Source organism: Hyperoodon ampullatus (assembly GCF_949752795.1).
Source record: "Hyperoodon ampullatus genome assembly, chromosome: 16".
In the NCBI taxonomy this organism is placed as follows: Eukaryota; Metazoa; Chordata; class Mammalia; order Artiodactyla; family Ziphiidae; genus Hyperoodon; species Hyperoodon ampullatus.
This window is the reverse complement of record NC_136929.1, coordinates 27,385,211-27,408,672: the sequence shown is the minus strand read 5'-3', so window position 1 is coordinate 27,408,672 and position 23,462 is coordinate 27,385,211. Positions and strand designations below refer to the sequence as shown.

The window sequence follows — 23,462 nt, the reverse complement described above, 5'->3', positions numbered from 1 at the left end:
TTTGAAATTTTAAGTGGTGTGTGTGTGTGTCTGTGTGTGTGTGTGTATGTGTCTCTATGTACACTAGTATTGGTAGAAGCAAGGACATTAACATGAGACAAGTGTATGATTACTATATTACAAAGTATAGCAATATAGGTACCGTAAAGGAGATACAAAAATCCGCAACGCTGCAAGGCTTCCAAAAATGTAGGGGACTCTATTCAGTTAAAGGACTGGGAAAGATTTCTTGGCGAAAGGGGTGTTTGAGGAGAGCTTTGAAAGATAGAGAGGATTTTCGTGGATGATAAATGTGGGACATACGTTGAACTTCAGAGAATTCAGAAATAGTTGTTTTAAGCTGAATCTGCCCCCGGATTTTACTAATGTAAGATATTCTTTTCTCTCCCCAAAGTGAAGAATTAGATAATCTCATCAAAATGAACAAAAGCTTGAACAGGAAAGATTTAAAAACATCTATTTTTTTTGCTTTATTACTGAATTTGCTTTGTTATTTTTCAGTATTTGAGCATGAGGACCCATATACTGGGCTAGTCAAAAGTGTCCTACAGGGCTTCCCTGGTGGCGCAGTGGTTGAGAGTCCGCCTGCCGATGCAGGGGAAATGGGTTCGTGCCCCGGTCCGGGAAGATCCCACATTCTGCGGAGCGGCTGGGCCCGTGGGCCATGGCCTCTGAGCCTGCGCGTCCGGAGCCTGTGCTCCGCAACGGGAGAGGCCACGGCAGTGAGAGGCCCGCGTACCGCAAAAAAAAAAAAAAGTGTCCTACAAATCTTGAATAAAAAGCTTGCAGAAATCGTTTCATCATTATTATAAATGGTTATTACAATTTAAAGACACTAATATTGAAGTGTCTTTGATTTTCACACACCAGTGTTTAGTAAGGCAGTTATAAAAATAACCACATTTCTCTTCCTGAAATACTAATATATTAGTATGTAAACAGTTTGGTTTGGTCACTGAATACTTGTAGTTGAACCACTACAAAAACCACTCATTTTCTTAGTTAACATTATCTCCTTATTATGAGCCATTTGTAATTGCATAACTTAAAGATCATATTAATTGAGGTTTGTGTTAGAGGTCTGTGCAATTTTAGTTCTCTCTCTGTTACTTGGCACACTAACATACAAAACGGGCGGGGACCAAAGTGAAGAAGAAACAAAGCAAATGTCAGTTTTCTTATCTATAAAGAGAGGAGGCATTAGATTAAGAATCAGACTTCAGGACGTACTGGGACCAGGCAGGGATAGATGAGTGAAGGGAGCTGGCTCTGTAACGTAGAGGGAGCGCCCTGTCCAGGAGAGCCCAGCTGTTTCTCAGCTCCAGCTGATGTTGCCACGTGAGAATTTGAGCCTAAAGTTGCAGGACACTTTCAGGAGATCCTGAAACTCCAGGTGTCTACATGTCATGGCCAGCTTTGTAAATATTGGTCCACATAAAAAACAAAAACACTCCATGAACCCAAACAACACATCCATGAACCTATTACAGCTTGTAGATCCCCAGTCTGTATCTTGTCTTGTCTTTTCTTTAAGGTCCACTGCAATTTAAATTTTGGGTCTAGGAAGATACCTGTTTGGAATAAAGTGATTTCAAGAATTGTAGCTCATCTTTCCTAACCACCTTTTTTTCCTGTCTTAGATGTAAACTGGTCTATGTTTTTATGAGTTAAGTATCCATTATTAGCACTGATGAGACTTTTTGTTCAGTACACTTAAAGAAATCAGGGTATTGATGGTCTCTTTAGAGCAAATCTTAAGGCAGAGCCAACAGAGAAAATGTAAGTGCATCTGTCTCTAACCTGAAAATATGATCTCCCAGATTGCTTGTTTTATTCTTTCAGACATTATTAGCTGGAAAGGAGTTATGTCCTCTGGCATAAAAATGTACTTGCAGATGGGGCAGTGTACTCAGTATTGTACATTTAGTTCGGACATGATTGCCCGGAAGGATTTCTGCTGCTCTATTCAGTAAGAGTAAATGAGCAATTCATGAAGAATTTTTACTGTATCTGACCTTTCAAGATAGCACACAATTTTATTTCAATATGCAGTCTTTTATTTGAATTTCTTTGTGTTTTATAGACCCAAAAGCCCTGAAAATCTCATTGTTGTGAATACACGGACAGACAAAGATGGCAAAGGGTAAGATGTGATTGAGACTCATACAGCCTTCTTTGATTGAGTCCTAAACTGTATGCCATTTCCTGGGGGAGACCCCCTGCTCAAGACAAAAGTCAGACAGGCTGGTGGAAGAGGCACTTTATCAGGGTCAAGAGATGGGTGGGTGTCTTGGTACTGGCTCTGCCACCAACATCAATCTGGGCGACCCTGGACAAATGGCTTAACCTCTGGAGACCTCTGTTTCTTCAGTCCATAAAATGAAGGGTATGATCTAGATGGTCTCTTAAGTTCCCTTTTACATCTAAAAGTGAAAGAAATCAAACTGACCATTATAAGTAGTGAACAGTAGGCTGGCTTATGAACTAAATATGTTCACTATAGGACATTTTGATGCTGGGAGCATAGCCCCTCACCACTGAAGTCTTTCTAAGGGACTAAGGCATTTTTCAGTTGGAATCTTGATTGAGTCACTTCATATGTATATCACTCAGATACACTTGTAAACATCTCAAGGTCAAAAGCAATGCTTTTATTTATTTTGTATCATAAAAAAGATTAATTAATGATCAGTAACCATTAATTTAAAGAGCATTTAAAGAGGTTAACTTATAGTTCTAGACTGACACTGATATACTAGAAAATGAATTACTACTGACATTATTTTTCATGTTGAAAGAAATCAAACTTTTGACAGTTTCATTAAAGAACATCCCAGAACAGTCAAGAATGACAAAGGATAAAGATTTCTGAGGTCCCTACTGCTTTTTCTCCAGATTGGCTGTTTACCTTGTATTCAGTGTCTCAATAGATTTGCCTTTTCCTAACATGATGATTATTTCTATTGTCCTGGTTGTCTTTAAAAACCATTGATCTGTGCCAAGCTGTGCACAGATGGGTATTCTAGCATTCCAAGTCAAACTCAGCAGTATGCCTTCTTAACCCTCTCTGATGTAGAACACAACAAAGTCTATATAACGAAAAGTGTGGGCAATCACAAACTCCATTCAGACACTGAACACTTATTAACAACATATTACTATAATGTGAATGTGCATACATTATTACAGGTGATTTTTTTTTTTTCCAAATGGGGAACAGATGAAGAGGGAAAGCAGTCAGTTCTCTGAAAGTGGTTGTATGAGCTTTACAGGACAAGATGAGATTTCAGATTTTTTAAGAAATGAACTTCAGAAAATGAAACTAAACATCCTCTAAGAAGGAATCAATAGCAGAATAACTGGGGCAGAGGAACAGATAAGTGACCTGGAAGATAAAATAGTGGAAATAACTACCACAGAGCAGAATAAAGAAAAAGAATGAAAAGAATTGAGGACAGCCTCAGAGATCTCTGGGACAACATTAAACACAACAACATTCGGGCTTCGCTGGTGGTGCAGTGGTTGAGAGTCCGCCTGCCGATGCAGGGGATGCGGGTTCATGCCCCAGTCCAGGAAGATCCCACATGCCGTGGAGCGGCTGGGTCTGTGAGCCATGGCCGCTGAGCCTGTGCGTCCGGAGCCTGTGCTCCGCAACGGGAGAGACCACAACAGTGAGAGGCCCGTGTACCGCAAAAAAAAAAAAAAAACCCACAAGAACATTCAAATTATAGGGATCCCAGAAGAAGAAAAAAAGAGAGGGACTGAGAAAATATTTAAAGACATTATAGTTGAAAACTTCCCTAATATGGGAAAGGAAATAGTCAATCAAATCCAGGAAGCACAGAGAGTCCCATACTGGATAAATCCAAAGAGAAACACACCAAGATACATATTAATCAAACTATTAAAAATTAAATACAAAGAACAAATATTAAAAGCAGCAAGGCAAAAACAAAAATAACATACAAGGGAATCCCCATAAAGTTAACAGCTGATCTTTCAGCAGAAACTCTGCAACCCCGAAGGGATTGGCAGGACATATTTAAAGTGATGAAAGGGAAAAACCTACAACCAAGATTACTCTACACAGCAAGGATCTCATTCAGATTCAATGGAGAAATTAAAACCTTCACAGACAAGCAAAAACTAAGAGAATTCAGCACTACCAAACCAGCTTTACAACAAATACTAAAGTAACTTCTCTAGGCAGGAAACATAAGAGAAGGAAAAGACCTACAATAAAAAACCCAAAACAATTAAGAAAATGGTAATAGGAACATACATATTGATAATTACCTAAAATGTAAATGGAATAAATGCTCCAACCAAAAGACATAGACTGGCTGAATGGATACAAAAACAAGACCCATATATATGCTGTCTACAAGAGACCCACTTCAGACCTAGGGACACAAACAGACTAAAGTGAGGGGATGAAAATGATACTTCATGCAAATGGAAATAAAAAGAAAGCTGGAGTAGTAATTCTCATAGCAGGCAAAATAGACTTTAAAATAAAGACTATTACAAGAGACAAAGATGAACACTACATAATGATCAAGGGATCAATCCAAGAAGAACATATAACAATTGTAAATATTTATGCACCCAACATAGGAGCACCAAAATACATAAGGCAAATGCTAACAACCATAAAAGGGGAAATCAACACTAACACAATCATAGTAGGGGACTTAACACACCACTTTCACCAATGGACAGGTCATCCAAAATGAAAATAAATAAGGAAACACAAGCTTTAAATGATGCATTAAACAAGATGGACTTAATTGATATTTACAGGACATTCCATCCAAAAACAACTGAATACACTTTCTTCTCAAGTGCTCATGGAACATTCTCCAGGATAGATCAAGCCTTGGTAAATTTTCAAAAACTGATATCGTATCAAGTATCTTTTCTGACAACAATGCTATGAGACAAGATATCAATTAAAGGAAAAAAACTGTAAAAAATACAAACACGTGGAGGCTAAACAATACACTACTTAATAACCAAGAGATCACTGAAGAAATCAAAGATGAAATCAAAAAATACCTAGAAACAAATGACAATGAAAAGACTATGACCCAAAACCTATGGGATGCAGCAAAAGCAGTTCTATGAGGGAAGTTTATAGCAATACAATCCTACCTCAAGAAGCAAGAAACATCTCAAATAAAAAACTACACCTAAAGCAATTAGAGAGAGAAGAGCTAAAGAAAACCCAGAGTTAGCAGAAGGAAGGAAATCATAAAGATCAGATGAGAAATAAATGAAAAACAAATGAAGGAAACGATAACAAAGATCAATAAAACTAAAAGCTGGTTCTTTGAGAAGATAAACAAAATTGATAAACCATTAGCCAGACTCATCAAGAGTAAAAGAGAGAAGACTTAAGTCAACAGAGTTAGAAATGAAAAAGGAGACTTAACAACTGACACTGCAGAAATACAAAGGATCATGAAAGATTACTACAAGCAACTATATGCCAATAAAATGGACAACCTGGAAGAAATCAACAAATTCTTAGAAAAGCACAAACTTCCAAGACTGAACCAGGAAGAAATAGAAAATATAAACAGACCAATCACAGCACTGAAATTGAGACTGTGATTAAAAATCTTCCAACAAACAAAAGCCTAGGACCAGATGGCTTCACAGGTGAATTCTATCAAACATTTACAGAAGAGCTAACACCTATCCTTCTCAAATTCTTCCAAAATATAGCAGAGGGAGGAACACTCCCAAACTCATTCTACGAGGACACTGTCACCTTGATACCAAGACCAGACAAAGATGTTACCAAAAAAAGAAAACTACAGGCCCATATCACTGAAGAACATAGATGCTAAAATCCTCAACAAAATACTAGCAAACAGAATCCAACAGCACATTAAAAGGATCATATACCATGATCAAGTGGGGTCTATCTCAGGAATGCAATAATTCTTCAACACACGCAAATCAATCAATGTGATAAGCCATATTAACAAATTGAAGGAGAAAAGCCATATGACCATCTCAATAGATGCAGAGAAAGCTTTCGACAAAATTCAACACCCATTTATGATAAAAAACCCTCCAGAAAGCAGGCATAGAGGGAACTTACCTCAACATAATAAAGGCCATATGTGACAAACCCACAGCCAACATTGTTTGCAATGGTAAAAAACTGAAACCATTTCCACTAAGATCGGGAACAAGACAAGGTTGCCCACTCTCACCACTATTATTCAACATAGTTTTGGAAGTCCTAGCCACAGCACTCAGAGAAGAAAAAGAAATAAAAGTAATCCAAATTAGAAAAGAAGAAGTAAAACTGTCGCTGTTTGCAGATAACATGATACTTTAGATAATCATAAAGATGCTACCAGAAAAACTACAGGAGCTAATCAATGAATTTGGTAAAGTAGCAGGATACAAAATTAATGCACAAAAATCTCTTTCATTCCTATACACTAATGATGAAAAATCTGAAAGTGAAATTAAGGAAACACTCCCATTCACCATTGCAACAAAAAGAATAAAATACCTAGGAATAAACCTACCTAAGGAGACAAAAGACCTGTATGTAGAAAACTATAAGACTCTGATGAAAGAAATTAAAGATGATACAAACAGATGGAGAGATATACCATGTTCTTGGATTGGAAGAATCAAAATTGTGAAAATGACTATACTACCCAAAGCAATGTACAGATTCAATGCAATCCCTATCAAGCTACCAATGGCATTTTTCACAGAACTAGAACAAAAAATTTCACAATGTGTATGGAAACACAAAAGACCTTGAATAGCCAAAGCAATCTTGAGAAAGAAAAACAGAGCTGGAGGAATCAAGCTCCCTATCTTCAGACTATACTGCAAAGCTACAGTAATCAAGACAGTATAGTACTGGCACAAAAACAGAAATATAGATCAATGGAACAGGCTAGAAGGCCCAGAGATAAACCCACACACATATGGTCACCTTATCTTTGATAAAGGAGGCAAGAGTATGCAATGGAGAAAGGACAGCCTCTTCAATAAGTGGTGCTGGGAAAACTGGACAACTACATGTAAAAGAATGAAATAAGAACACTCCCTAACACCATACACAAAAATAAATTCAAAATGGATTAAAGACCTAAATTTAAGGCCAGACACAATCAACCCCTCATAGGAAAACATAGGCAGAACACTCTATGACATAAACCACAAAAAGATCCTTTTTGACCCACCTCCTAGAGAAATGGAAATGAAAACAAAAATAAACAAATGGGACTTAATGAAACTTAAAAGCTTTTGCAAAGCAAAGGAAACCATAAACAAGATGAAAAGACAACCCTCAGAATGGGAGAAAATATTTGCAAATGAAGCAACTGACAAAGGATTAATCTCCAAAATATACAAGCAGCTCTTGCAGCTCAATATCAAAAAAACAAACAACCCAATCCAAAAACGGACAGAAGGCTTAAATAGACATTTCTCCAAAGAAGATATACAGATTACCAACAAACACATGAAAGAATGCTCAGCATCACTAATCATTAGAGAAATGCAAATCAAAACTATAATGAGGTATCACCTCACACCAGTCAGAATGGGCATCATCACAAAATCTACAAACAATAAATGCTGGAGAGGGTGTGGAGAAAAGGGACCCCTCTTGCATTGTTGGTGGGAATGTGAATTGGTACAGCCACTATGGAGAACAGTATGGAGGTTCCTTAAAAAACTAAAAATAGAACTACCATATGACCCAGCAATCCCACTACTGGGCATATACCCTGAGAAAACCATAATTCAAAAAGAGTCATGTACCACAATGTTCATTGCAGCTCTGTTTACAATAGCCAGGACATGGAAGCAACCTAAGTGTCCATCGACAGATAAATGGATAGAGAAGATGTGGCACGTATATACAATGGAATATTACTCAGCCATAAAAAGAAACAAAATTGAGTTATTTGTAGTGAGGTGGATGGACCTAGAGACTGTCATACAGAGTGAAGTTAAGTCAGGAGAAAAATAAATATCGTATGCTAACACATATATATGGAATCTAAAAAAAAACAATAAAATGATTCTGAAGAACCTAGGGACAGGACAGGAATAAAGACACAGCCGTAGAGAATGGACTTGAGGACATGGGGAGGGGGAAGGGTAAGCTGGGACAAAGTGAGAGAGTGGCATGGATTTATATATACTAACAAATGTGAAATAGATAGTTAGTGGGAAGCAGACGCATAGCACAGGGAGATTAGCTCTGTGCTTTGTGACCACCTAGAGGGGTGGGATAGGGAGGGTGGGAGGGAGATGCAAGAGGGAGGAGATATGGGGATATATGTATATGTATAGGATTCACTTTGTTATAAAGCAGAAACTAACACACCATTGTAAAGCAATTATACTCCAATAAAGATGTTAAAAATAATATTAATTAATTAAAAGATAAATAAATGAAGTTTGGAAAGTTCCATACAAGTGGTGGAAATTAGGAAAAGTGGGATGAACACCCCAAGTCAATCGTGTGGGCTAGGAAGGAGGAGAAAAGTGACGGGGGTTGTAAGCTGGTATAACTTGGTAGCAGCTGGGCTTTGATGCAGAAATGATGGGTCTCTTTGGTATGGTAGGGAGAACCCACAGTTTCTTTTCCTTCTTCCCTACCTGTCTCCCTTCCTTCTTCCTTACACAGAAAGAACCTCAAATGTCAGCAGTCTTATCACAGTGAAAGACAGAGACAGATGAAAATGGCATTGAACAACTGGGGGATTTAGAGAGATTAGCTTTCATATTCCCTAATTGTTTTAAGCTATTGGCGTGTGAATGTTTTATTGGTTGTGGTCAACTCATATAAAGTACTGGGGTCATCAAAGAGTTATTTCTACCTTTCCCAGGTTACTTTTTATTAAAAATGACTTGTCTAAATCTTCAAAATGTTTAGATTTAAAATGTTGATCATCTGATTTCCACCCTTGATGTGAATGATTTTCATGTTTAAGGAAGGCAATATCTCAACACATGTATTAAAGTTAGTTTCTCATCAACCCACCCTCAAAGGACAAAGAAAGCAAAAGCTGAGATGTGGGGGGAACTTCTACGTTTAAATTGATTTAATCATAACTGAGTAATGGTTGGGTCCTCACTGTAGGATAGTTAGCATATCAGCATTTGGCATGAGAAGAGCCACTTGAATTAAATATTTCTAAAGACTTCTGATGTTTCAGGTACTGATAATGTCTTACTAATGTTGTGAAAAATCTACTGTTGAATCTCTCTCTCTCTTTCTCTCTCCGTTGCTGTGCTCTCCCTGCCCCCTCCAATGTTATAAAGAAACCAAGGCCTTGGAAGTCTTATTAAAGTTAATCAAAGGACTGACAAAAACGAGAAAGGGTAAGTAAAACTCCTAACATAACGGGGCTCTCTTTTTTCATGTTAGATTTTTACACCTTGTTGGAAACGGGAGTGTTATGCTTTCCTCTGTCACAGTTGAACTGTTGCACTTTGGGGCCTATCAGAGATAGTAGTCAAAGAATATGATGAGGGGCTTCCCTGGTGGCGCAGTGGTTGAGAGTCCGCCTGCCGATGCAGGGGACACAGGTTCATGCCCCGGTCCAGGAAGATCCCACATGCCACGGAGGGGCTGGGCCCGTGAGCCATGGCCGCTGAGCCTGCACGTCCGGAGCCTGTGCTACGCAACGGGAGAGGCCGCAGCAGTGAGAGGCCCGTGTACCACACACACACACACACACACAAAAAAAATATATATATATATACATTATGAATCCTGTTTCCATAAGACCACATGCTTGAGTTGAACTGAAGTAAGTGCAGGAAAACTTACTGCATAATCTCTTATTCTATATTTTCTTAAATAATTTTAAAATGAGACAAATTTTCTATTTAAATTAAGAAATAGAAAGGACAAAATTGCAAAGTGAGAGGCGTGTTGGCGAAGATTTTTTAAACTGATTTAAACCAAGTACTACTGTGGAAATTAAAAAAGATAAGCTAAGGGATAATTATATTGAAATTTCTCTGGTCAGTTGGCCCTGGAGACATCTGACATCCTTTCAGGGACATTCTTATTTATACGGTTTTCAGAAAAAATTGAATGCAAGTTAATTGGCATAAGGTCTCCATGTTTTTTCCAAAGAATCCAAGATCTCAAAATGGTTATCAAAGCAAATGCTAGGACAGATCAGACTAGCAGAGGGTGAGAACTGCTTTGATGTTTCTAAATCTTGCTTATTTTCTACTGGGTTAATTGTGTGATCTTCTCAGTATACTGAAGGGGGTCACATCTTTGAGTTTGGCTTCTCTCTTCTGTGTCTGAACTCTACTGCCCTGAGCTTTACTTTGAAGAGTCTATCTAAATTTAAATTTACCTAGAGCCCAATATAATCCTAGAGATTAACTTAACTATATTATTGATAGGTAACTTTCGTAACAAAAATGAGTTTAATACCAGTATAATAATCTTCTCCAAAAGCTTGAATTAATCATCAATAATATGGAATGTGTATATAAAAAAATACTGTGGGAATACTTTGAAACTGATCTAAATTTTTTTTAAGAGGTGAACACCTTGATAATGTTATCAAAGTGAATCCCAAAGAAAGTGAAAACACCACTGGGTAAGACTGATTAGTATCTTTAAATCTGATTTCTGTAAGTGACAATAAGATAAAATGATTTGGCATTTTAACTTTAGAAATATGTTTTACTGGCATGGAATTGGATAATAATGATAGGCCACATGACCTTTCCTCTTTGCTCCCCCAAAAATTGCTTATTTTTGAAGAATTGCCCCAATGTTTAATAGTAAGTTGCCTTTTCTCCCAGATTTTGATTTGGTTTTAGGGGTGAGTTACTGAATTGAATTTCTTTGCATCTAAAGAAAGCACAATCTTGACAATATTTTAAAAGTGGATCTCCAAAATGACAGATAGCCAAGAGTGAGTCTTGACTAAAACTACTGAAAATCAACTTCTTTGAGGACGGTGGTCTCAGAAGGCAGCCCAGGGGAGGGGCTGGGCAGATACACACACTGGGAGGAAGAACATCCCACCACTTCTCTTCTTCAGGGCTATGTTGACAAGGCAGTAGTACTCAATCACGATACCTCTGCCATCCTCTACTGCCCCCTTTGGGTTTGGGCTATGCCCCTTTTGATATTACTCAGTGCATTTTAATGGAGGTGACATGTGTCTCCCCAAGAAGTGTCATTAATTTTCCTACCATGTAAGGTATTTTTTCTTGCTCTTATAATTCACCATAATCTAATTATATTTTAAAAGGGGGAATGGTTGTGTTTATATGAAGACATATATTTTTTAAATTATTTTTCATATTGTTAAACTATTATCATCTTCTACATTATTCTTATTATTTAAAAACAGAATAGACAATTATATCTGATTTGTTAGATGGAAATTTACATTCTATCTGGTTCCAGTATAGAACTTTATCTAACTCAACATTACTTCAGTGCCACCCATCTGGGGTGTTCTAACAAGATGTATCTGAGGGCAAAGCTGATTTTGTTAAATAACAAGTTTCACGTATACTTAAGCATTTTGAGAACAAAACAAAAACATCATATGTTTCTTGTTGGTAAATTAGGAAACTTAAATGGTCTTCAGCTCAAGATGTAAGAGAAGAATTTTCATTTGCATTTAGAGCTTTAAAAATTACATTGATAGAAAACATGTATACTTACCACTTCTTAATTTTGCCAGTCATTGTTCACTTGATTAGTGTTTTATTTTAATGACATTCATTAAAACTCATTTCCTTATTCAAAGGAAACAAGACCTCAATGGGCTTATTAAAGAGAATCCTGAAACAAATAAAAATATCAAGAGGTAAGTAATTTAAAGCTTTTTATTTCTCCTTTGGCATTTATAAATGCATTGGAATTCTGAGTGCTTGCACTCAGGAGAGCAAATTGAAATTCAAACCGAACTGAACTCTTTTTTTCCAAATACATCATATTAAGCAATTCTATATGAGTGATACACAGAAGTAACCTCTTGCATTTTATTCTCAGGTGACATTTGCTATAAGGTAGATTTTGAGAAATTAAATGAGAATTTGACTACCCTTCTCTACTATTTATTTCTTTGTGTGTAAGTGTATGTATGTGTGTGTGTGTGTGAGTCTGTATGTGTATGTGCATGTGTAAATAGTGTGTTACATATAAATGTGTGTATATATTAGTGTATATGTATAAGTGTGTTGGTATAAGTGTATGTGTGTGTATTAGTCAGGGTTCTCCAGAGAAACAGAACAATAGAATATATAGAGAGAGCGAAAGAGAGATTTATTATAAGGAATTGGCACATGCCCTTCTGGAGGCTGAGAAGTCTCAAGACCTATCGTTGGCAAGCTGGAGACCCAAGAGAGACAAAAGTAGTTCCAGTTCAAGTTTGAGGACAAAGAGAGCCCGTGGTTAAGTTCCAGTCCAAGGGCAAGAGAACAAGGTCTTAGGTCAAGCAGTCAGGCAGGCAAAGTCTCTTCTTAACTCAGCATTTGGTTCTATTCAGTCTTTCAGCTGCTTGGCTATGGGCCACCCATGTTAGGGACGGCCATCTGCTTTACTCAGTCTACAGATTCACATGTTAATCTCATCCCAAAACACTCACAGACACACCTGGAATAATATTTAACCAAATATCTGGGCACTCTGTGGCCCAGTCAAACTGACACATGAAATTAACCATCACAATGCATATATATATATAAATGTATGTGTGTATGTATAAGTAGTGTGTGTGTGTGTGTATGTGTATATATGCATAAATAGCATATATAAACAAGTGTATGTCTGTGGGAGTGTAAGTAGTGTTTGTGGATGTGTTTATGTACAAACTGTGTGTATACATGTGTACTATGTTTGTGTGTAGTGTGGGTATGTGTATATAGTGCAGTGTATGTTTAAAGATGAGGAGCTTAACAAAGTGTACCTTATAAACAAATTACCCTACCCATGAATTGTCAAGCAAATCTGGAAAGCTTATGTCCTCTTGCTTCTTTTTTTATTTTTTAAAAAACAGATGGAACATATCTGAAACTGAGCTTGTTGGCGTGTTGCTGAAAAGTATACCAAATAATTCCATGTGGTTTCTTTTGAACTCCTTTCCATTCCATTCACTCAGTACATGTTATTATGCATTGATTCTAAAATGTGTCACTGATGCCTGCAGGCCCTGTCAGCAGAGCCTGGCTGGCTGAAAGCTGGTGTGTGCTGTCAGGCCGTCCTGTTCTCAGCAGCAGTGTGGTTGCAGGCCCAGTGACTCTATGAGTTGCAGACGTGTACAATTTTGCAACCGACAGACTGAGAAGAGAACACTGACTTCCTTGGCTACCTGGGTATTTCAGGGAGGTAACTTGAGGTTGGGAGCAGGGAGTCTAAAAGACCCGGGTTCAAATTCTGGCTCTGTCACTTGCTAGCTGTGTCCCCATGCTTCAGTTTACTCACCTACAAAATAGGGAACATAATACTGTCATGCCTGGCACATAGTAGACATGAATAGTTTTAACAATAATAAAGATTCACATGAATTATGTTTGCTTAATAATTTAGATACTGTTCAAATATTTAATTTACTTTGACTCTCCAAGAAAAATTCATGTTTTTCCTTTCTAATTTTTATTAAAAAGAGTATTTCAAATCATCACCTATTGTTTTTCATAGGTTGGGGTGTGCGTGTGTGTGTGCCTATGTGTACACGTGTATACACACATGCAAATGTGTGCATTCATGTGTGTATGCTTGTGTGTGCATTCATGTGTGTATGCCTACATGTGTGATTGCATACGGGTATGTGTGCACACAAGTGAAAATGTGTGTTTGATTGCATACATGTGTACACATGCTTGTGTGTGCCTAAATATATGTGTGAGTATATCCGTGTGCTTTTGTGTGTATATGAGTACCTATGTTCATGGTTGTGTATGTGTGTGCTTCCTGGGACCTTTTAGGGACAGTAGTCATCTTTTTTTTTCCTTTACCAAGCATAATTAAATTCTGTAGATCTCTTAAAAGAAAAATAAGATCATCTCCCTCCCTTATTAAAAACTTTCAATGTTCTCTTATTTCAGGTAGAATAAAGTTCTAAACTTTAGCGATGGCCTTTCACATGTTCAATAAAGTCCAGCCAAACTGATCTTTTTTCTATTCCAGGCTCACTTCTGCCTTAACACTTCTGTGTATGCTATTCCCACTTTGGGAAGCTCTATTCCCATATTGTCACCTTCTCAAAGAGATCGTTTCTGACCACTGAATATAATTAAATCACCACCTCCTCCTTCAACGCCAGCATTGCAGGCACCAGGCACTCTTTTTTACTTTCTTCATAGCATATATTATTATCTGGAAATGTGGCATTCATTTATACATTTGATTGCATATTGCCTGCCTCTCATCAAGTTAGAATGGAAGCTTCTTGAGGGCTAAGCCCGTCTGTATTGTTCACAGCTATCCCATAACTTGGGACCCATAGTAGGCTTTCCATAGCTATTTGCGGATTGAAAGAATGCATAAATATTGAAGACATATACCCTATGAGGCATTGCTTCCCACAGTTGAGCTCAAAATATTATTTTACATTACTACATTAAATAGCACACTCTTCTTTATTGACTATATGAACTTTAAAATTTAGGAAACCTTATACTGATATGTGCTCTATTTAATATATTTAAAGAGATCAAAGTCTTGACAACACAACCAACACAAATATTACAAGGGAGGACTTGCAGTGCTTAATGTTATGGGGTTTCTTTTTGAGTACTCAAATCTAGAAGCAGAATCCTGGGAATTTTTTTTCTCAGTCACTGGCACTCAAATTCCATATATTTCATTCAGGCAACAAGGGGTTAAAAAAATCAGCAAAGGGTATTGGTGTAGAATGGTTGTCTCTTTCAGGGTTAATAATTTCATTATTTGCATGAAAAAGGATCCAATTTTTTATTGCTGCTTTTAGCAGGGATGTACACATTCTCAGACATCTGCATACAAGTAAAAACTTGAGTCAACGTCTAGCTGCTTCCAAATATCTATACCTTTGATGTTGCATTGACGCAACCTCAGAGATTTCATGATCAATCTTAGCAGGGCCACAGGGCATGGGGATCCAGGGTGTAAAAGTGCCTTCTGTGGACGTTCTTTACCCATGTGGTATCCTCTGTAGATCAGAGGCACTTTGGCTGGCACTGTGAATGTGGAAAACACATGTAGAAGCAATAGGAAAAGCAAAATTCCATTAAAATCAGAAGCAGATATACTAAAGGGTAATCATAAATTACTGACGTGTTTTCACTGACTACACAGAGTTTTATATTATAGTAAATATAGCTTACATTTCAGAACTTTATCGATTTAATCTTCCTATTGTTTGTTGCCAACACAACTAGTCAAAATTTGTAGTTTTAACACACAGTTATAAGTACCAGCAGCAGATACCAGATTTGTGTATCACGGACTTTAACAAATTGGTATACTTATCTAAATCCAGTGTTTAAATAGAAAATCTGCTAATGAATGTCAATTTTACAAAATATGTGTTCTCCAAAGTTCAGAAGTCCCACAGCATGTTGGAAGTTGATGGGTAGAGTTGTGTTTTGTGGAATGTTCCATGAAATGTGTATACAGACTATTACAAAATATGTTTAGTGCACTTGGAAAAGGCTAAAAGCATAGCATTCAATGAATCAAAATAGAGTCCTAGTTCAGTATTTGCTAATGGCCCTAATGGCTCCAAGATTAAAATATTGTCTCACTGAGTCTCAATGTGTTTCAGAGATATATAAATCCCTGCATACTTCTGCGTACCTTTAACAATCTTCAGCTCTTTGGCATGATCTCAGTGAGTGTGTATACTGTTCCTGAGTTTTAATGAATAGTTTTATCAACTTGGTTCTAGTCTATCATTAACCTCATCACGTTTTCTATGCTTTAAAGGGGCCAGAGCCTTGACAATCTCATCAAAGTGACCCCTGAAGTAAACAGAAGTAACCCAGGGTGAGGATTATATCATATCTTTCTTCCTTCCCATCAGTTTGTGCATCAAATTCTGCATCAATTTGTGGCTCTCATTAGAGAAGCTATGCTGAAAAATCTGTGGAGTCAGAAAGTCTGAGCTCCATTACTTACTGGCTGGGTGCCGTGGAGCAAGTCCCTCGAACACTGAGCTGAGGCTTCTTTAGTTATAAAATGAGGATCATGTCTGTTCCACCTTTGTCATTTGATTATTAAGGATCAAGTGCAATAATGGGTATAAAATCCCTTTAAAGCAAAAAGGCACTACAAATGGAAATTATTAACAAAATATAGTTTAATTATAGTTATAGCATTATGTAGAATACTGAAAGGGGCTGGCCAGGTGAGAGTTTTTGGCAAATAGTTCTAGAATTGATCTTTTTAACTCAATCTTGCCCTAATTTTATGGTTTTATTTTTATTGTAAATGGGAAACTGAGCTAGTATACCAATGATTTTTATGGAGGTCAAAATTTTTACTCCTTTCTTTTTTTTTTTTTTTTTTGCGGTACGCGGGCCTCTCACTGTTGCAGCCTCTCCCGTTGCGGAGCACAGGCTCTGGACGCGCAGGCCCAGCGGCCACGGCTCACGGGCCCAGCCGCTCCGCGGCATGTGGGATCTTCCCGGACCGGGGCACAAACCCGTGTCGCCTGTATCGGCAGGCGGACTCTCAACCACTGCGCCACCAGAGAAGCCCTGCTTATTAATTTTTTAACACTATTTCATTGGACTGATGTGAGGATTAAATCATATAAATCACATAAATCACTTAGAACAGTGCCTGGCACATCATGAATTTTCTGAAACCATTAATTATTGTTTATTATTTCTATGCAGTTATAGTTAGGTCCAAATGTATATTTTTCAGAGTCAACACTGAAAAACTCCAACCCCTTGAGATGATCTCTGTTTTAATAAATATTTTATAGTAAAATATTTTTATAATAAAAATGTTTATCCATTTTAATAAATATTTGAAACCACTTGTTGACCATTTCTCTGATCATTTCTTCCATGTTTTAAAGGGGCCAAAGTCTTGACAATCTCATCAAAGTGGCTCCAGAAACAAACAGAACTAACCAAGGGTGAGGTTTATGGAACTTATTTCTACATTTTCTTCTATTCAACCTCGAAAATATGATAAGACTCATTGTGCCATCACAGAGACAGCCAATAATGGGACCCAAAATCAATACCTCTATGTCGGAAACCTAGTCTTCAAGTCCTTATTCAGGGCTCCCTGGTTGTGGATATTTGTGGAGGAATTCCTTAAAATATGGGAATAATCTCTTATCAGTGTGGGATTTGTGTTCCATGCTTGGGATTTCCTCAGAATGAATCGAGTTTCCTCCTGGGATGAAATATCTTCCCCAAACAATTTCTTAGACATAAGCAGCCTAAGAGAAGGTCTTCATGTGAAGAAATGCTTAAAATTTTAAGCATTTCTCCTTCCTTTATCCTTCATCATTTTTTCCCCTCTTCTCTTATGTTTACACTCAAACAATTTCTAAAGTTGGGAGGTTGTTTTTTAAAATTATACTTAGTTTATTGAAATAATAAAGAATGACATTTGTCTTTTATAGAGAGAATTTTCTTTAAGGTACATCGTGTTGAGTAAACAAAGAGATGTAAAAAAACCACGAATCTATAAATATATATTGTTATGCCAGTTTGAATGCGAGTTAAATATAAAAGATACCAAGGTATATATTTTCTTTCTGACAGATATTCTATCTTACTTGGTGTATAGGAATTCTATTTTTACAGTAGGTAGATGTCATATAAAGTTTATTAGACTAGATCAGGAGTCAGAAACTTTTGTTTAAAGGGCTAGGTAGTAAATATTTCAGGTTTGGGGGACCAAAACAGTCTCTATTTTAACTAGTCAACTAGCAACCATTGATAATACATCGTAAAGGAATGGGCATGGCTGTGTTCCAATAAAACTTTACTTATATAACAAGGCTACAGGCTGAATTTAGCCTGAGGACCATAGTTTGCTGACTCCTGGACTAAACAGTATTTCATGTGGGTGAGTGAAGAGGATCAACTCTGAATGTACTTGGAACAGCTTCTGAAACAAAGCCTCCCTTGCATATCTTGTTTTATTCACTTTATGGTTGGACCAAAGATTTTATCATTCTTTTATCTGATTATTTAGTGCTAAATTGTCCTTAGATTTTGTTCACTAAATAAGAGCATAACGCATTGCCACTGTCTGAGGGTCAGGTACTGAATCCAGAGACCATGTAATACTTCATGTTACAGATAAAAGAGTCAATGAAAGACAGCTATCCCTTGTCCCTCTTCCAAGATGACTTAGTTTGTAAAGTGAAGATGGCCTTAATGATATGACCTTTCCCGTGCAGTGTGTGAGCCTCGTTTCAGTACCCACCCTCTGCCATGTATTGCATTAGGTCATGTGTCCATCTCTTCTACTTGGTAGTGAAATTTTTGAGTTCAGAGAATACTTATTAGCTGTATAATCTTGGACACTTCGTTTAAACTCCTTTAAACCTCATCTTCTTTATCTGTAAAGTGGGGATTGTAAGAATTACCTTCTTCATGAATTACCAGAAAAATTATATGCTAGCAAGCTTATGAAGCACTTATTCCTCAAGTACTTATTAGATATTATCTATTGGTATTATTATTACTGTTACTGTTTTTATTCATTGTTGGATCCCCATTGCACCACTCAATGTTTAGTTCAAAGAAGATACCAAAGAAATTATCTGTTAGGTTGAATTTTATGAAATTGTGACATTCAATAATTTTTGATCCACAAGAGGACAATTTCATATAGTTCAATATAATAGAATGCAATAATTTACATGGAAGGCTATGTACATGATAAAATTAGTTTATAGGTTAATCCTAAAGATTAGTTCAGTGATATAAGCCTTTCCAGTCTTTTTTCTTTTCAGGATGTATAACAAATTGTCCAATAATAAGGTATATCAAATTAGGCATCTTGTTCAGGCCTTCTGGTGTTAGCGTTGGTATGAAGGCCCAGTACGATAACAGAAATGTCTCTTTAGAGCTATTATTGCCTATTTGTTTAGAATAAAAGCAAGTTATATAATCTGAAGTCTTCCTTGTTCTGACTTAGCATTGCATGAAGCATGATTCTGAACTGATTAATATCTTGGAGTAGCCTGAATGTTACATATTAATATTATGTATATTACCTCCATACCTTAGAATCAGGAAATAGCCTCTTTTTTAAAGAATTCCAGGTTTTTGTTTTGTTTTGTTTTGTTTTGAGGGGAGGGAAGCAAGGAACACATGCAAATGATGAACAATTTAAATTTTTCTCTTGTTCATTACAATCTTAAAAAATATTCTTGGAAAACAAGGAGTTTAAGAGCAATTTAAATTTGAGGTTGTCTTAAAAGAAATAAGAATAAAACTAAATTAAATTTTCATATATATGTAGTTGTGTAAGAAATGAATTGATAATAGCCACCTGCTTTTACAGAGGCCTAAAAAAAGAACTCAAGTAAGATGAAGTTTTGAATTAACAACAATCACTTGATTCAATATTAAGATTGAAAAAAAAAGTACAAATTGTAATTGATTTGACTTGATTTTACCCCCTTATTGAAATTTACAACATTTTTTAGGAACCAGGATCTGAACAATCTTATCGAAGTGACTCCCTCAGCAAAAAAAAGGTAAGCTTATTAAGATTATTGAAGACTCATGAGCAAGTCTTCAATTTATGCCCCAGAATAAGATTATTTGGCTAAGGACATTTGAAAGGGGACATAAAAAAATGAGAACAAATTGATTTGTTGTGTGTAATATGGTAGATAGATTTTTTCTTTTATTGTGTTGCTTCGATTTATTACATTATAATATTGTTCAAATTGTAATATTGAAGCTAATTCTGTTCAATGACTATTTGAGAAATTCACTGGACACAACAGTAGCCTAAGTAGGTTATTACTGCAAGTTTATAGTAAATAAATTATAAGTTCATAAAACTGAATAAACCAAAGAATATTGGCTTTCTTCTCTTTCACAAACCCAAGGATTAATAAAAATTAAATGACTCTTCAGAAATTGGTGACATAACATTCTAATACTTGATTAGAATATTTCTACATGATTTTGATTATATTCCTGTCTTCTTGAAAAGTTAAGACCCATCATTCACTGGAGCAAAAGTTAAGAAAAGCGTGACAGAGTAGCTCCAAGCTACCTCTCAAGATTATTGTGATGATAATGTTGGTGAAAAGCATTGTGCAGATGTAAGGAATTATTGTGAATAGAGAAAGAAGGATGTTAGCAGAAGCAAGCATGTGGTTTGGGGTCCAGCTATGGTTTCAGTCCTAGTTCACCCTCAGTCATTTCTTAGGTATCTGGCCCAAAGAGGGTCTTAATTTCTATGAAACTCAATTTATTTATAAAGAGAGAATGGTAATATTTAACTCAGTTGTTTTGAGGATTTAAAAAAGATAACTAATATAACTAATATATATAAAGTAGAAACTCGGTAAATTTATCACTTTTTGTCTAGGATCCCATGGAATGATTCACAAGCACCAGAAGAAACAATGCCAGCCATTGTTTCTGATTTCCAACTGAATTTGACCTTTTATTTTATTTTGTTTTAGCAGTGAACAAGATCTTGATGAACTTATTAATGTAAGCCCCAAAGCTGTCAGAAACACAGCCGGGTAAGAGAAGGATGTGATTTATTTACTTTGCTTTGTTTCTCCTTAACTAAGTACAATTTGAATATAAATGACTTGTAATCATTCTATGGGCAAACTGAATATAAATCTTGAAAAGTCATCACAATTTTTATATGTCCCTGAAAACTTAGATATCTATTTGCTAATGAAAAGAAAGGCAGCTCAAGTAAAGCAATTGAAGGGAGTGATTGGGGTAGAAACATAGCTAGTCTATGCCCTGTTTATGTTTTGTAGTATTGATATTAATACCTTTGTCAAGTAAAGCAATTGAAGGGAGGGATTGGGGTAGAAACATAGCTAGTCTATACCCTGTTTATGTTTTGTAGTATTGCTATTAATACCTTTGTCTCTGGATTTGGTTAAATTTATTAATAATAGTTAATTTTTTGAAAAGAGCTGGACACCTCATTAATTATAAGCAATACCATTCACCTCATTTTCAGAGGGTGTTTTCTGGTAGTCAGTGGAAATTTTATGAGGTTCATTATTTCTTAGATGGTTTGCTGCTCCCAGCAAAGTAATGGATCTAAAATTTGATAATTCTTTAAGTAGTATCTATAATGATGAAAATGAAATTCACTTTTTGTCTCTGGTTATATGAGGATTTTTATATCATTATACACTACTATTATATATATGTACGTATATATTTATATATATATATTTAAGAATTTTTTATGATTTCACCTTTTTGAGTTTAGCTGGTACGTACAAAAATTGCAGAATTTTGGAGATGGAAGGAAGGAACCTCAGAAAACTCATAGCCCAGTTACTATGAACACTTGCAAACCACTGTTCCAGTCAAACCTATTGTATTTATAGAAGAGGAAATTAAGATTCAGAAAGGTTAAGTGATGTGACCAGTGTCACAAAGAAAACTAGTGCAAGACGAATAGTAGTTCTGTGATCGGTTAGGTGGTGAATAATTACTGAGCACCTACTGAGTTTGAAGCTTACAACTAGGTATCATTAGGTGCACATTAGGTATAATTATAGGCCGTGGATGCCAAAAAGAGAATTCAGTAGACATACTCAATCTTATTAACAGCAAGCAATTATCATAGATTAAAGCTAATTATGTACTGGGGGCAAAGAGATGGGACTCCAAGACAATAGTAGGTTGTCAATTTAATATATTACATTTTGGGACGCTTATGTACTGCTTGCTGAATATAGAATGTATTGTCAGTGAGTTGCATTTAAAAAGAAAAGGAGACATGAAGTAGCTAATTTAATAAACACGACAGGCAGTAAAATTCACATTCATAGGTTCCTAGGAGTAGAAGATGTTAGAGATGGGCAGAGGCTTAGAGATGAACAAATCCAATCTCCCAATTCTACAAATGAGAACACTGAAGTATTCGGGGCAAAAGTCTCATAATCTTCTGTGAGTTCTTCCAACTCCCAGCCCCACTCCTGGTCTTTAAATCACAGCATGGAGACTTTGATCTTAAAATAGGTGAAAGTTGATTCCGTACTTCAGGAAATAGTGGAAACTATAAAGCTAGGACTTTTGCTCTTGCCATGGGACAGCCTGGAGATGTTCTCTACTACTTTCACAGGGTCACTTGAAATATTACTTCACAGTCTTTGAAGTGACAATGGCACAAATTTGTGCCAATGACCGCAAAACACTTTACAACTTTTGAACTACATGAAAATAATAATAGCTAAATATTTCAATGTATCCCTATATCCTTAAAGCAAAATAAATGAAAGCAGTAACTTGAGTAGGGAAAATGTTACAGTTTTCCTGGATAAAATTTAGATATAAGATTCCTGTGTTTGTAGGATCCAGGGTCTGAAAAAAGTGTCTATAAGTTTTCAATTCATTAAGTTGCATGATGCTATCAGTCAAGGCAATTCAGGACTATTACTGAGATCCTTGCTTTATTGACACAAGGTGTCATCTTTTTAAGAGAAGTGGTAAAACATAGCACGTGTTTATATATATGTTTTCTAAGCTAGTGTTTCTCAAATTGTGGGTCACATCCCATTAAATGGTCTTGTAATTAATTTAGTGAGCGGCAGTCAGCATTTTTTCCCAGTTAACTAGAGTGAAATAGAGTAGAAAACATGAGAGTTCTTACGTAGTGGGTGTCTTATTTTGTGAAATTTATGTTTTATTATGTGTGTGTGTCTGTCTGTCTGAGTGAAAACAGAAAGTATTGGGCTGTGATGTAAATTGTATTTTTTAATGAGCTCTATGATGTAGTAGTTTGAATAGCACAGTTCTAAGATTTGGAATGAACCAAGTTTTCTGTACTGAGCAGAACAGTAAAAACGGGAGTTCTCATGTTTGTGTTTGCATTTTTTTATGCAGCTTACTCTTAATTATGCTGGTTGGTGAATATTATATGTAGTTACACTAAAATATTGTGATTGATTTTATGTATTAAAAGGTTGTGGCTTTTGACATATATTTCCTCTACAAAGTTTTATTTTTTGTACTTTTTATTCTTTTAATGTATGAAATTATCCTCATTTTAAAGATCGTCTTTCAGGCACAATTTAACTTTATAACAGGTTTTTGTAATCAATTTATACAAGAAAATTTTATTTTGGATAGTTCTCATATGTTTATCATTTCTTTGATAGTGTTTGTAGATACCAGTTGATTATCTTTAACTGAGAATATTACTACTGAAGATAATTCAAAACAGTAAACATTCATTTAGGGGCTTTCTGTCTACCATGGAGATCTGAGAACAAGGATGAAGAGATCAAACT

At 36.1% G+C, this 23,462-nt stretch overlaps 1 protein-coding gene across 1 annotated transcript in view; it reads left to right on the top strand.

The window, feature by feature from the left end:
• SCEL (sciellin) overlaps positions 1 to 23,462 on the top strand; it is a 132,266-nt gene that overhangs the window by 76,962 nt on the left and 31,842 nt on the right. Inside the window, exons 13-20 of the mRNA XM_079721556.1 lie at positions 395 to 439; positions 2,084 to 2,143; positions 10,563 to 10,622; positions 11,793 to 11,852; positions 15,953 to 16,012; positions 17,055 to 17,114; positions 19,656 to 19,706; positions 20,652 to 20,714. Of these exons, the coding sequence (XP_079577682.1) occupies positions 395 to 439; positions 2,084 to 2,143; positions 10,563 to 10,622; positions 11,793 to 11,852; positions 15,953 to 16,012; positions 17,055 to 17,114; positions 19,656 to 19,706; positions 20,652 to 20,714 (459 nt within the window). The remainder of the gene's footprint in view (positions 1 to 394; positions 440 to 2,083; positions 2,144 to 10,562; positions 10,623 to 11,792; positions 11,853 to 15,952; positions 16,013 to 17,054; positions 17,115 to 19,655; positions 19,707 to 20,651; positions 20,715 to 23,462) is intronic.